This window comes from Rhopilema esculentum, chromosome 1 (genome assembly GCF_057945365.1).
Source record: "Rhopilema esculentum isolate cy_ngs chromosome 1, ASM5794536v1, whole genome shotgun sequence".
Taxonomy (NCBI): domain Eukaryota; kingdom Metazoa; phylum Cnidaria; class Scyphozoa; order Rhizostomeae; family Rhizostomatidae; genus Rhopilema; species Rhopilema esculentum.
The window spans coordinates 2,519,304-2,534,829 of record NC_142815.1 but is presented as its reverse complement, the minus strand read 5'-3'; the positions used below and the strand labels follow the sequence as shown (position 1 = coordinate 2,534,829).

At 35.8% G+C, this 15,526-nt stretch overlaps 2 protein-coding genes across 2 annotated transcripts; both read left to right on the top strand.

Annotated features, from left to right (window-relative positions):
* The first annotated feature begins 396 nt into the window (after window positions 1-396).
* On the top strand, window positions 397-6,469 carry LOC135690216 (ficolin-2). The gene is made up of 5 exons (XM_065207710.2): window positions 397-634; window positions 1,877-2,229; window positions 2,477-2,606; window positions 3,439-3,705; window positions 4,564-6,469. The coding sequence occupies exons 2-5, from the start codon at window positions 1,894-1,896 to the stop codon at window positions 4,803-4,805; spliced, it is 975 nt and encodes a 324-aa protein (XP_065063782.2). The 5' UTR covers window positions 397-634; window positions 1,877-1,893; the 3' UTR covers window positions 4,806-6,469.
* A 223-nt stretch (window positions 6,470-6,692) lies between these two features.
* Window positions 6,693-13,924, top strand: LOC135690215 (uncharacterized). The gene is made up of 5 exons (XM_089109594.1): window positions 6,693-8,833; window positions 9,230-9,958; window positions 10,343-10,472; window positions 11,026-11,289; window positions 12,599-13,924. Exons 2-5 carry the CDS (start codon window positions 9,587-9,589, stop codon window positions 12,847-12,849), a joined length of 1,017 nt encoding a protein of 338 aa, XP_088965720.1. The 5' UTR covers window positions 6,693-8,833; window positions 9,230-9,586; the 3' UTR covers window positions 12,850-13,924.
* Window positions 13,925-15,526: the final 1,602 nt, after the last annotated feature.

Genomic DNA, 15,526 nt, shown 5'->3' with positions numbered 1-15,526 from the left:
CTCCAAATAATGGACTGATATCTCAAAAAAAACCCCAGAATCGGATTCGGCATGATTCAAACTACTTTTTAGATGTTTTTTAATTCAAATACGGTAATTTTAGCAGTATAAATCGCAATGTTTTCTAATGTTTTACGGATGTTTTATTCATTCGGCCAGGCCTTAATGTTTGCTCCATTACCACAAACCTATCTATAATTAATCTGTGTGACATAATTTGACCTAGCTGTAACCACAAACAAATTTGTCTAAAAAATGTTTTGCTAAGTAGCAATTAACCGTTACTAGAAACACACTTTCGTGCATTCAAACAAAATTTTGTCACAACTGGTGGCAGTTAAATTTCCCAATTAATACAAAGGCCACCGATCGTATCAAAGATATCAGCAGGTATCAACATTTGGAGACGTTCTTAGAATAAATCTAGTGTTAACAATTGGAAAATATTGCAATAGACTATTGCTAAATCAACCAATGGAAATTGTTGTGGCATTCTAGATAAGTCGGGGCGCAGTGCTTTTGCTTATTAATCTCGTCTCATGCCAATCATACGTGGAAGCATTTTGAGGACTGCATCTGTGATATTTGTCAAAATCTTGGAAGTGAAGTGTGGGTGACAGTTGTCTCAATAAAAGTAAGTTTGTTTCTCTGCAAGAAGACCCTGAAGTAAGAACAGCCCTGGGTGCTGTAATTGTATTTGTTTGAGCATCTACAAGTCTAGCTTTGGGAAAAACAATTTGCTGTAGGTGATGTATTAGTTAGAATAAAAAATGCTTGAAACATGTAGTTTTTAGGTAACAAGAGAGTGAAGAGAAAACTTTTCCGCTTAGATTATTTAGAATATCTTCTGCTTGAAGTTCATGAAGACATTTCGATTTGAAGGAACTAAATAGACAGGACAGGGTTCGAGTTATAAATAAACTTTATGATAGGAGAAAAGAAAATTAGGTTTTGGATTTAGAAGAATTCAATGTGTTATCGGAAAAATTGTTGAGTAGATATAAAAGATTATGTGCAAAGTTTTTTATCAAAATGCTGAGATCTGTGTCACGGTAGAGTTTTAAAAAGTCTTTATATATTGGCTCTTAGCTGAAGTGTTGAAGTTAAGAAGTGAAGAAGTAAAGAAATGAAAAAGTTAAGAAGTAAAGAAATGAAAAAGTGAAGAAGTGAAGAAGTGAAGAGGTGAAGAAGTGAAGAGGTGAAGAAGTGAAGAAGTGAAGAAGTGAAGAAGTGAAGAGGTGAAGAAGTGAAGAAGTGAAGAAGTGAAGAAGTGAAGAAGTGAAGAAGTGAAGAAGTGAAGAAGTGAAGAAGTGAAGAAGTGAAGAAGTGAAGAAGTGAAGAAGTGAAGAAGTGAAGAAGTGAAGAAGTGAAGAAGTGAAGAAGTGAAGAAGTGAAGAAGTGAAGAAGTGAAGAAGTGAAGAAGTGAAAAAGTGAAGAAGTGAAGAAGTGAAGAAGTGAAGAAGTGAAGAAGTGAAGATGTAAAGAAGTGAAGAAATAAAGAGGTGAAGAAGAAGCTAAGACCATACAAACGTAGGGAAACTGCGAAAAACTATTAAAAAGGTGAAGATCAAGACGAAGTTGAAGGAAGGTTAAACATATGTGAATGTGAAAGTTTGCGACAAAAAGTTTTACCGGGCAGAGCTATGTTGTGCACATAAGTAAAAGATAAAAGTACAATTTCTTAATGAAGACTCAATGAAGATTTGCAAAAGACGAAATTTCTAATCATTGGAAACGATTTTAAACTGATTTTTGCAAGCTGAAGTGGTTGTTAGAAAAATTTTCTGATTTAGAGGCTTTAACAGAAGACAATAAACTCCCAGAGAAAAGCAAATTTAAATGGAAATTTGATTTTTACTGGTTTTTTTATCTGTAGCTAAAGAGGAGCAAAACATGACGACTTCAAAGCAAACCTTCATAGTTTTTGCATGCCTTGCATTGGTGGCATTTGCAAACGGTATTACAAGGTTGCCTTGTAAAACCCACGGCGATTTCAGCATCATTCTTGATGATATAAAGGACGCAGGGCCTGTCGGGAAGACAGTGACGTCAGCAACCAGAAGAGCCTGCGCTCTAGAATGTCTCTCGTGGCCAAGCTGCAAGTCCCTCAACTTCAAGAAAGAAACAAATTCATGCGATTTGCTTGAAAGAAATTTGACGGAGAGTGGAATAAATTTGATGCAAGACATTGGCTCTGTTTACATGACAACAGAAGAAGACCAAATGAACGTAAGGCCTATTTTGTTAACGAAATTTATTATCTATATTCAATCTACACATTTGATATGATACTGAACTATGGATGGTGTTGTTAATTTCGCACAAATACCGAGGTATTACATGGCATAGTTTATACGTCTTTAACAAGGAGGGTTTGTGTGCTTGTAAATTTTGCGTCAATAGCAAAGCTTCTTATAAAATAAGCTCTACATTAATTGATAGGGAAATGTGATTTTCTTAGAATTATGTTTTATAGCAAGGTCCAATCTGCAAAGCATTCATGCCATGCCAGAACGGTGGCACATGCCAAGATGCATGCAACAGTAAAGGATACACGTGCACATGTGTCCCGCTTTACACTGGGTACCACTGCGAGAACATTAAAGGTAAGAATACTGTGTATTGATTTCCAAAGTGATGACTCGCAAAAATATTCTTTAAATTGACCATTTAGCTTAAAGGAATATTGCGCTGGGAAGCGTGACTGGATAGTGCAGTGTCCATAAAAAACAAAGTATGAATTTACTGGTTGCAGGTTATTTTGCTTATATTCTCTCTCTGTAGATAGAGAATCATCCGATACCCTCCTTCAAATTAAATCAGAAATAATCCTGAGACTCTCAGTCATAAATCTGGTTTAAACTTGACTTCATAAAAATCAATGTATTGTTCTGTAGCATATGAACTGTCTCATGCTATAGATGAAACTACTTAAGTTAGTGTTTACCTGCAATTGAAATATGTAAATCATGCAATGGGATTACCGTATTTCCTCTAATGAACGCCGCGGTTTTTACTACAAAACCAAATTTGGGATGCGGCGTTTAACTAAAAGCGGCGGTTATCAGAAAGTGGTTTTTTAGAGGGCGGCGGTCACTAAAGGAAATCATCTTAGATGTTTGCCTTATTCTTTCCGGCCAGGCATTTGTCTAGCCAAACATGCGTTTGTTACTTAAAGGAATGCTGAGCACTCCTGAAATCATCCTGCTAGTGATAAGAGAGCGGAGCCTTCCTCCACGGCACCCCTGATTAAAATAATTTTTTTTCTGGTGTTATGATAACGAATTCCAAAAACAAATTCTTTTGCATTTTATCCAAGTTCTTCTCCATCTCATCTTCAGTTAGATAAACCATACTCTATTAAATATACAATCAGCAATCTTCTCTCATTTTGCCACGCCCTTATCGGTAATGACAATTTTTGCGCTATTTTAATAGTAAATTCTACAGTATTTCAACGACGAGTTTCGGCTGACGTCGATTTCTACCGCGATTGGGCTTCATATAAAGTCGGATTTGGTGATCCATCAGGGAGTTTCTGGCTTGGCTTGGACAAATTACACCAGTTGGCAAAGCCTGGCGCAGGCGCAAAGCTCCGCATCGACATGAAAGTTAGGACTGGTGAGAGCTATTACGCAGAGTACAGTAAATTCGAAGTCGAAAATGAGGCCGCTGGTTATCGAATGACTGTTTCTGGATTCACTGGTACGCTTTTTAACTATCAAATATTGTAAATTTTTGTGTATGCTGTGCAATCGAGGGAAATTATAATGAATTCAAATGGCTAATGATTATGATTGATCGAGGATTATGACTGATTGATGTTTATGATTGATCGATGATTGACTGATAATCATTGTGATTGATTGGTGATTATAATTGAATGATTGATTGATTGATTGATTGATTGATTGATTGATTGATTGATTGATTGATTGATTGATTGATTGATTTTTTTTTTGAACAAATAAATTCTCATCAATGATTCAACATTTGGCGCTGTTTATATACCGAAAGGCCGCCGGTTCACAAATGTTTAGAACAAAACTTGAAAAAACTTGAATCTTTTTATTTTTCCCAACAATTTTAACTAATCAATCCGGGATATTGTTTCTACAATTTCTATGTTGGCTGTGTCCACTTGAACTTTTGTTTGCCTATTTCTTGAACCGCGTATGCACAGTATGGCACTTCGAAGTAGTGCAAATGACAGCTTGGTACGAATCCAATTGGTAATTGATTGATTGATTGATTGATTGATTGATTGATTGATTGATTGATTGATTGATTGATTGATTGATTGATTGATTGATTGATTGATTGATTGATTGATTGATTGATTGATTGATTGATTGATTGATGGTTGACTGATAATCATTGTGATTGACTGATGATTACGATTGATTGATGATTGACTGATAATCATTGTGATTGAATGATGATTATGATTGACTTATGATTGATCATTGACGATTGTTAAAGATTATGGTGATTGACTATGATTGATTTTGATTGGTGGATGATTGTAATGATGATGGTTATTGATAAATTTTGTTGTTATAGGTAATGTACATGACGCAATGGCATATCATAGTGGGAGCAAATGGACCACTTACGACAGAGACAACGACTTGAGATCCACTTCCAATTGTGCCACTTCCTTCAAAGGTGCTTGGTGGTACTATAATTGCTATTATTCAAACTTGAATGGCATTCTTTTGAGACCAGGAGAGGTAGAGTCTAATACAAATTGCCGATGGTATAACATTAAAGATATAACATTTAGCGAAATGAAAGTCATGTGAGGAAAGCTGAAAGGGGAGACTTGGTTCAGCGAGATGAAAGCCAAGGTTAAATAAATTTTATTTGACTAAAATTCTCGTTTGTTTTTCCAGAAAGCGAGGTAGGAGGCATTGCTTTCTCCTCAGAGACCTTGGCAGTGAAAATATAACGAATTTTTGATTGCACTAGGGATAACTTTCTTGATTTGGCAATTTAAGCAAATAAGCTTTCAAATTTAAACAGAATTTGCGATTGCTTTTTGGAAAACCCACTTATAGCCACAACTGTGCAATTAGGAAAATAACCTGGCTAAAAGATAACGTCAAAAATATATCGATAGATTCGGAATTTCGACCAAATGTACTCCAACGTTTAAAGCTACTAGCCTCGCTTACAGAAAATGTCATGTGAATATTAGAGGCGGGAAGGAAGGACGCGAGAGATGTGCCTAGTGGGGTATTCATATGTTTTTAGGGGTAAGGTGCTCAGGCTGGGGTACAAAATCATCAACCCTAGAAAATAATTTTAGAAAGTGGTTTAGATTTTCCAGTAATCATCCAAATTTTCAACTACTCTTCCTAAAGCAATGTTGCTTATACAATGACACATTTGCAGGGCCAACAAAATGTAAAAAATAGTTCTTTCTTTTGTCTCTATTCCTACTGAAGGCTGTGTGATCCAAATACTGGGAAAGTGCAGCCCCTAAAAAATGTTTTATCGTATAAACTGAATTATTTATTCATTTTAAAGTATAGTTAAGTGCTTTTGCTTCTTTTGTTCATGTAATATTTTATTTCGTTGCATTTCTTGTATGTTGTATATTTTTAGTTATATAATCGAAAGAGTTTAGAAAAGATTTAAAAATAAATCACTGCAATAAACATGGTGTAGTGATAAAAGGGCTTAGATTAGGGGGCTCAGGTTAGAGGACTCATTTTAGGGGGTTCAACCCTCTTTATAATGCCAAAAGGTGACCATTGTTTTCTTAATGCCCTTAATAGCTCCTTTTTGATAGCACCACATTCATTTTCATAGCATGATATAAAACGAGACAGAACAGTTGTATCTTCCCAAGGAGTAATATTTTCTCGACCTGCCCTCACCCCCTCACCCCCTCACCACCCCTCACTCCCCACCCCCTCGATTCTCGCCCTGCAGCTTGAGTTTTGTTCAAGCTGTATCAACTCGGTTATGGAAGCTGTATCTACCGTCATGCAATAGTCATTACAGCACAAGAGAGGGGGGAATACTCTATTTTCCTGCCAAATTTACTTCCCGCGCAAGATATTTTCCCGTTAGATATCTCCCCAAATTTACTTTCCCCGTACGTATGAAATGGTATTTATCTATCTTATCTCAAGAAATATACAAACAAGTTCCAATAAATTCAACTGCTTGAGTTTGCACATACTTTTCACCTAGTTTTTTGAATAAGCGCACCATGTGTATTGTGTAAGTCGTTATTGAAAACGTGAAATGACAGAGGGCCAAGTTCTGATCCTTGAGATACACCATAGGTTGTCTTCATTGATTGTTAACTATCGATTTCTGTTAGGCAGATATGATTTAAGGCAGATTAAAACATTTTCTTTCACTTTATAAATGCTTTATTTAGCAAGCATATAACTTGTATGTAATTCCTCTTTAGAAACATCTTTTTATCACATCATAGTCACTCAAGTTTGTCTCAAACATGATGCAAAAACTCCTACACACACACAGAGCTGCAATCGTGGCCAAAAATGCTAACACACATGCAAAAAAAGAAGCTACTTACTAATCACCCACCCCCCCCCTTCCCCTTAAATCAATGTTGGGATTGGATTGGTAGCCAATGTAGTAATCCCCACTTATTCCGTAACCATCTTAACCAACATTGACCTGGGGGAAGGGGGTTAAGGTCACCCATGAAGATATAGCACGCGAATTCCTTTTTTGTTCAAATGTCTTAGCTATTTTTGACCAGGAGTGTGGTTTAGAGAATTGTTTTTGTCAATGGTTAAAAAGGTTTTGTTGACAAAAACAAAAACTAAGTTCACAACTTTCAACAATCAAACAAAATAGATGATAATTTGCATAGATCTAGCACTTTGAAAGAGATACCACATCAAAGTTTTTGAAAACCACAGTCTCAGCTACAATCCCTGACAAAAGACTTGGAACACTGACGTCATTTTCCAAGGTCGAAATTAATTATCCCTCTCCCCCCCCCCAGAATAATAGGGGTTCACTATGAAACGGGCTAGGATTTTAGGAAACACTTTCTTTTGCCCTTCTTTTATGATATTTTTCTTAATTATCAAACATGTTTCGGGGAAAGGAGTCCGGAAATAGGAGCATCCGGGAAAAGAATTGAAAAATACAAAAACACAACGCAAGTTGTTTGGTATTGCAAGTACTTTTGGCAATGATTGTAAGTTACTAGCGTCGCATTTTAGTACATTCAGCTTCAGACAAAATATTGTCACAACCGGTGGCAATCACATTGCCCAATTTAGGCCCGGTTCACGATACCGGATTCAATTCATACCGGATTCGTTTTATACCAGATAGGCATTCTGTTTAAACGTTGAGAACCCAATTCGATAAGGTTTCGCTCCGCTTTCGGGGAGTTGAACCGCCTTGCTTCGAAAGTGGCATGAACTCAACCCGATATGCATCGGATTGAACAGAGTACACGTGTAAACGCTCGAATCTGGTATCAGCGTGCTCCGCAACATCCAGTTACAAATTCTGTGACCTCGACCCCCAATTTGGTGCGCTTTTTCAACAATTTGTGGTTTCATAAAAAGAAAAAGAATGGCGGCTGATAAAATGAAGTTTTTTTTTCACAATGATAGGTCCTGAATGCATTTTGCCTATTACTATACATCTTATTGCTCTGATTTCAAGTTACTGTTTATCTTTAAGAAGAGAGTGGGTTTGGAGAACACTTTCTTTGACTTAAACGAACTTTTCAAGCCAGAACCTCTTTCTTGACTTTTTTCCTTTCCCTACAATTTTTCTCCGTTTCAGTGCACTCGCGTGGCAGGAGATTTTTGGTGCGCTTCAAATAGCAAAGCAGAGGCTCTGAAACAAAAGACTACAACTTCGTTGTTCTGATTTTTGGCGTCATCTAAATTCTCAAACGTTGCTGTTGTTGCGAGTGGGTCAGAAGTTTTCCGGGTTTCGGCGTTTCCATTAACTCGCAGGTGGGTCAAAAGATACCCGGGTTAAAACTGACCCTCTCTGAGACCCGTTTTCAAACTTATTCGGGTTAGTGGGAACGCGACGCATAAACGGATAACTTTCAACCCGTTTTTGTTTTAACCCGGGCTAATGGAAAGGCTGCCCGAGACGTAATCCTGCAAAGCGATGGAATAACAAAACATGATGCAATTCGTATAAGCCTCAGGCACAACGGGTATTCTTAACATACCTCGCAATAGACAGAATAAATACTTGCACAAAATAATGAATGTCCCATTGCTTTATTTGCTACACCTCTGCCTTAAATTCATCTGCCCACGATAACTTAACCCAGCTTTTACAACGAACGTGCATTTTTAATGCTGTTTCGCTATCTACCCACGAGCAGGTAGGTATTAAATTTTGCCAAAAATATCCATATGCATTGAGAATTATTTTGTAATGGCTGGTGGCTATAAATCAACCTGCCCCCAAATTAACAATTAGAAAATGTAAAAATAGACTATTGTTTTTTAAACCAATGGGATTCAAAGACCATATTCCCTGTCAATCATTGCGGGGGCATGGTCATTGTCACGTTAACAGCAGGCATTGCGGGGGTGTTTACAATCGTGGAATGTTTTAAAACTAGTCCCACGGTAAATATTGGGAAATGTGACAATAGACGATTGTTTCATTCAACCAATGGAGATTACGTACGCCCCTGCTAACAATAGACTATTGTGTTATTCGACCAATGGGTATTGAGGTGACAATCTAAATAAATCAGGACACAGTGCCTTTCACAAACATATAAAGCCCAGTCTATGGAGTTTGTCACAATCTTGGTGGTGAAGTGTGGCTGGAAGGTGCATCTGTAAAGGTAAGTTTGTTTCTCTGCGAGAAGATCATGAAGTAAAAATGTCCTGGATTTTTCTAAAACGATTTTGTAACAAAGGAAAGAAGACTAGTCTAGAAGTAAAATATCCTGATGTAATGGCTTTGACATAAGCTGTTAGTAATAGATTGGCTTTAGGGAAGAAGAAGGTTTCAATACTCTGTTAGGCTTATAAAAGGAAGAGTTCTTGCTACTCTGCTAGGCCTTCAGGAAACTTTTTGTCGACTTTTTGTAGTAGACTTTTTGTCGACTTACACTTTAGTTTTTTAAGGTTTTAAGGTTTTTTAGTAAAAAAAGTTTTTATGTGTAAATATTTTGGGGTTTTTGAGGTCTGTGTTTTACTGAAAAAGAAAATTAAGGCTTTGGTTTAACGGATTTTAGTTGAATTGAAGACATAAAGAAGAAAAGAAGTTGAGGTAAAAATTTTTCAAGAAGCGGATTTTCAGAAGAAAGAAAGCATTGGAACTCAGAAAAAGAAGTAGAAAATCAAGGAAAAGAGAAGAAGAAAGGAAGAAGTAATGAAGAGGTGAAGATTAAAAGAAGAAGAAGAAGAACGAGAAGCAAACAGAGAAGGAAACAGAAGAAAAAGACAAAGTAAAATAAGAAGAGGAAGAAAAAGTGAAAAAGAAAGGTCAAGAAGAAACAGAAGAGGGGACGAAAAAAGAGGAGAAGATAAATAGAAAAAAGAAAAGAGAGAAAACAAGAGAAAGCAGAAGAAAAAGAAATTAAGAAGTAAAGATGAAGATCTTTATTGTGAGGAGAAACGGCAGAACTATGACGACTTCAAACCGAGCCTTCATAGTTTTTACATGCTTTGCATTGCTGGCTTTTGCAAGGGGCATTACAAGGTTGGCTTGTAAAGTCCACGGCGATTTTAACATCATTCTTCGTGATATGAAGGACGCAGGGCCTGTCGGGAAGACAGTGACGTCAGCAACCGCATTAGCATGCACCCATAAATGTCTCTCGTGGCCAAGTTGCAAGTCCCTCAACTTCAAGAAAGAAACGAAATCATGCGATTTGCTTGAAAGAAATTTGACGGAGAGTGCAGTGCACTTAACAAAAGACGTCGGTTCTGTTTACATGACGACAGAAGAGGACGAAATAAACGTGAGTCCTATTTTATTTGTGGTTATTCGACGAAGGTATTTTACTAAACAATGGAGGGTGGGGGGGAGGGGTAGTAGTGTTTGAGTCAGTAAAAATGTTCGATGTAAAGTTCGAGTCAATAGCAAAGTATTAAATTGTCAAAGCTATATTTTACCCAATATGTGTGTAATAGTTGTGGGGAAGGGAATGTAAAACCGCCTTCAGTAACAAAGCTTTATATCAATCAAGTTGTAAGGAGGGGTCAGGGTAAAAATAACTTTATATAAATTAAGCTGTGCTTTATTTACTACGGGAGATTTTGGTAAATGGGAAAATGTTTACATAAATTAAGCTGTGCTTTTTTTGAAAACAGTGTGTGATATTCGTTGAATAATTTCTTTTTAGCTAGGACCAACCTGTAAAGCATTGATGCCATGCCAGAACGGTGGCACGTGCCAAGATACCTGCGATAATAAAGGATACAAGTGCACGTGTGTCCCCCCTTACACTGGATACAACTGCGAGACCATTAAAGGTAAGAGCTGAACACATCCTCCCAAGTTTAAGCTTCATCAATATTGTATCTCGTTTATTCAAAAGCAAGATTGAAGAACAAATTTTCAGGCCGTATCTACAATCAGGGCACTCCGAGCATAATAGAATACTGATAGGGCTTAGAATGTCATTTGTGTGCCATTAGCGTGAGTTTGAATCAGGTTGTACCCACTTTTGTAACAACAAACATCTGGGGTGCCATCCTGTCAGGTTTGGAGAATAGTTTGTACTGTAAGTGATTTCTTAAAGCAACAACCATGACCACACCTATTAGACTTACTTTTCTATTGACGATTTTCTGTTGTGTATTTGAAATCATTCTTACTATTCAGCGCCTCAAAAAATGTTACGAAATACTACTGGCGCGTCCTACTTCCATCTTTTTCTAGCTTTTACAGTTCTGCGTTTCCATCTCATCTTCACCATCAACATTAAATAAACCATACACCATAAATACACAATCAGCAATTTCCTGGCGTTGTTGCAATACTCTCATTGGTTATTTCATCGTTAACATTATATTTTTATCGAAGAATGGACAGTATTTCAACGACGAGTTTCGGCTGACGTCGATTTCTACCGCGATTGGGCTTCATATAAAGTCGGATTTGGTGATCCATCAGGGAACTTCTGGCTTGGCTTGGACAAATTGCATGAGTTGGCAAGGCCTGGCGCAGGCGCAAAGCTCCACATCGACATGAAAGTAAGGACTGGTCAGAGCTATTACGCAGAGTACAGTAAATTCGAAGTCGAAAATGAGGCCGCTGGTTATCGATTGAATGTCTCTGGATTCACTGGTACACTTTCTAACTATCAAATATTGTAAATTTTTGTGTATGCTGTGCAATCGAGGGAAATTATAGTGATTTCGATTGGCTAATGATTATGATTGATCATGATGATTATGATTGATTTATGATCATGATTGATCGATGAATTTGATTGATCCATTATTTGAACTGATTGATGATTTTGATTGATCGATGATTATGATTAATTTATGATTATGATTGATCGATGAATTTGATTGATTGATGATTATGATTGATTGATGATTATGATTGATTGATGATTATGATTGATCAATGATTATGATTGATCTATTATTTGGACTGATTGATGATTATGATTGATCGATGATTATGATTGATTTGTGATTATGATTGATCGATGAATTTGAACTGATTGATGATTATGATTGATCGATGATTATGATTAATTTATGATTATGATTGATCGATGAATTTGATTGATTGATGATTATGATTGATCGATGATTATGATTGATTGATGATTATGATTGATCAATGATTATGATTGATCTATTATTTGGACTGATTGATGATTATGATTGATCGATGATTATGATTGATTTGTGATTATGATTGATCGATGAATTTGAACTGATTGATGATTATGATTGATCGATGATTATGATTAATTTATGATTATGATTGATCGATGAATTTGATTGATTGATGATTATGATTGATCGATGATTATGATTGATCCATTATTTAGACTGATTGATGATTATGATTGATCAATGATTATGATTGATTTGTGATTATGATTGATCGATGAATTTGATTGATTGATAATTATGATTGATCGATGAATTTGATTGATTGATGATTATGATTGATCGATGATTATGATTGATCTATTATTTGGACTGATTGATGATTATGATTGATCGATGATTATGATTGATTTGTGATTATGATTGATCGATGAATTTGAACTGATTGATGATTATGATTGATCGATGAATTTGATTGATTGATGATTATGATTGATCGATGATTATGATTGATCTATTATTTGGACTGATTGATGATTATGATAGATCGATGATTATGATTGATTTGTGATAATGATTGATCGATGAATTTGATTGATTGATGATTATGATTGATCGATGAATTTGATTGATCGATGAATTTGATTGATTGATTATTATGATTGATTGATGATTATGATTGATCGATGATTATGATTGATCCATTATTTGGACTGATCGATGCTTATGATTGATTGATGATTATGATTCATTGATGATAATGATTGATTAATCATTTATGATTGGTAATGTTGTTTTGATAGGAAACGTGCGCGATTCGCTTGCATATCATAGTGGCAACAGGTGGACCACTTACGACAGGGACAACGACCAGCGATCCAATGGCAATTGTGCAACAATATACAAAGGTGCTTGGTGGTACAATAGTTGCTATCGAACACACTTGAATGGTATTTTTTTAAAACCAGGAGAGACTCAAAGATATGAACATTGTGTATGGGAAAGTATTCCATACATGACTTTTATCGAAATGAAAGTCAAGCGAGGCAGTTAAAAAGGAGACTGGGTTCGAAAAGTACGAGGCCAAGGCAAATTGATGACTCGTTTTCATTGCCGAAGAGAAGTTTTATTCTTCAAAGGGTCATCATAGAGACAGTGCTGTAACATTCTGATTTGAAAAAGGCTTTGAAAAAAGCAAACATTTTACGACATACTAAAAGCTTTTTCGTCTGACACTCCTCAGAGCTTAAAACGTCAGAATAAGGTTTCGAAAGAACACGATGGAAAATATATACCCAGTTGTGGATCGAAATAGGCCAATCAGAAAAACGCAAGCACAAGACCAGTATGGCTGACCAATCAGTGCCGCAAGCCTAAAGAATGTCTAAAAGCTTTTAGTATTTCGTATAATGTTTGCTTTTTTCAAAGCCATTTTCAAATTCTGTACCGCAAAAAAATTGTTAACATTCTGATTCTTTGAGAAGTATTGGAGAGAAAGACAAGATAATCTTTATAAGGGATTATTGAACTATTTTTTGCACGTTTGTAAAAAACACTCAGGATTAATAGAAAACGTTGCTTGCACAACATCGCTGTATCATTCAAAGTATTTTGCACAATAGCATGAATGTCATCTTTATGACTTCGCATTTCACTTATAACGTTGTTTAATATAACTTTGCAACAAAAACTTGCTTTATGAACATTTGTAGTTTCTTGAAAACTGAGTATCTTTTACCAATAAAACATAGACATTCTATGAAGCTGCAGGCAGTTAAAAATATATTAATAGAAAAGGGTGTCTTTGAATTATTTCCAACATAAATATTCATAGATATTTACACCTCGTGCAAGTCATATGTGTCTTTACTTGGATCAAATAAAATCTATTTTCCAAATCAGCAAAATTAATGAGGGTAACCTAAAACTAAAAGGTATTTCGGATGAAGCAAAGACAGGGCAAGTGTCAAAATGATAATACAAGTAAGTCGTATAATACGAACAGCATATAATACAAACATTTTACTACAGAGCCTTTGAACTCGACCACATAACCTAAAAGACCACATTGAAATACTTTTTCACATACAAAATCGGCTAAACGTGTCAAAAATTGGCCAAAGTATGGCCAATGATAGATTTGATGTCTGCTAACGGATTACTGCTATTTTGGCTCTTTTCATAAAGTTATGAACCGGGACCAATTTGCAGAGATTTGATGGGGAAAGAACCGTTGCTTATCTGGCCATATCTCAGCTGATTGGTGAGACAATCAATTAACTTTGCACGGTTAGAGGTATTTATTGATGCTCTCTCAGGTTATGGAATCCAAATTACAAAAGTTCTAATGAGTGACGTCATTAATCAAGAAATCTATAGAAGAGCGTGATGCTGCTTGGTGTGAGCATGAAAGAAATAATTACAAAGCATTCAATTCACAACGGGTATTTCCTAGCACATATTGCAATCGTCAGAAATACCACGTGTGCATATAATGAATGCACCATTGTTAAGGCTTGCTCTATCATCACAACTCTATATTTCATGTGTACAGCATAAATTGATCCAGCTTTACAACAAGCAAATACGTGCATTTTAAATGATGTTTTTGTACGTTCAATCGAACAAGTATGAATTGTATCGAAGACATCGATTTGCATTAAAAGCAATTTTTCAAGAGAACTGGTGGTGATGAATATACTGAATTACCTCAAAGACATCGGCCTAGTCAAGCGAGCAACTGGTAATCCGTTGTATTTGAAATCGATAAATTTGAAATCAGTTCCGCGTTGATGATTGGATAATCTAACAATAGACAATTGCATAATTCAGCCAATGGGAAGTCAGGTGACACAGTACCATTGAGTATATGAATAGCTTAGCTTGTGAATGTTATCAAATTATTGGTTTTGAAGGTAGTAAAATTATTGGTAGGTAGTGGCTGTTGCCAAAAAAAGGCGAGTCTGTTCTTTTATGAGAAGATTTTAAAGTAATTTCGCTTTGGTTTTGATGATCTTAAAGTAATTTCGCTTCAAGAAGATGCTTTGATTTAAAGAACCCTAAAAAGTGGTATTTTAAAACGAGAGGAAACAGAAGTAGTAAAAAAATGAAATAAGAAGAGACGAAGAACAGAAGGAGTAAAGAAGAATATATTAAAGAGTGAAAAAGAAGAGAATAAAGAGTGAAAAAGGAAAGAAAAGAAAAGTTAAAGTCAATAAGAAAAGGAAACAGAATTAGAAGAAGAAGAAATAGAAGACAGAAAAGAAACGAAAAACAACCATAAAAAGAGAAGATATAGAAAAAGAATGAAGATATGGTGACGCAAAGTTATAGAAGAATTTTCATAGTGAATGGAAAGATATTAGACGCAAAATCAAAAGACTTTTAAAGAAGATTTGCAGAGAGACTACGGCAATTACAGTATCAGGTAGGAATTTACAGCGGAATTGAAACCCAGAACATTTGTAACAGAAAGGTCAAAGCTGGGAAAGGTCAAAGTGGCGGTGTGCAGATCTATGCAAGAAGAAGCAGAGATAATAAATAAAAACTTTGTGAAAGTAATGTAGAGAAAGCAGAAAAAGCCATTTGAAACGATCTTCAACTGATTTCTGCACGCCAAAGTGATTTTTATGTAGCTTTAATCATTCGTAGGCCTTGTCAGAAGAATAAATTCAACTGCGAAGGGTAGACTTAAGGGAAAGACTTGACCTTTTGCCATTTTTCTGAACTAG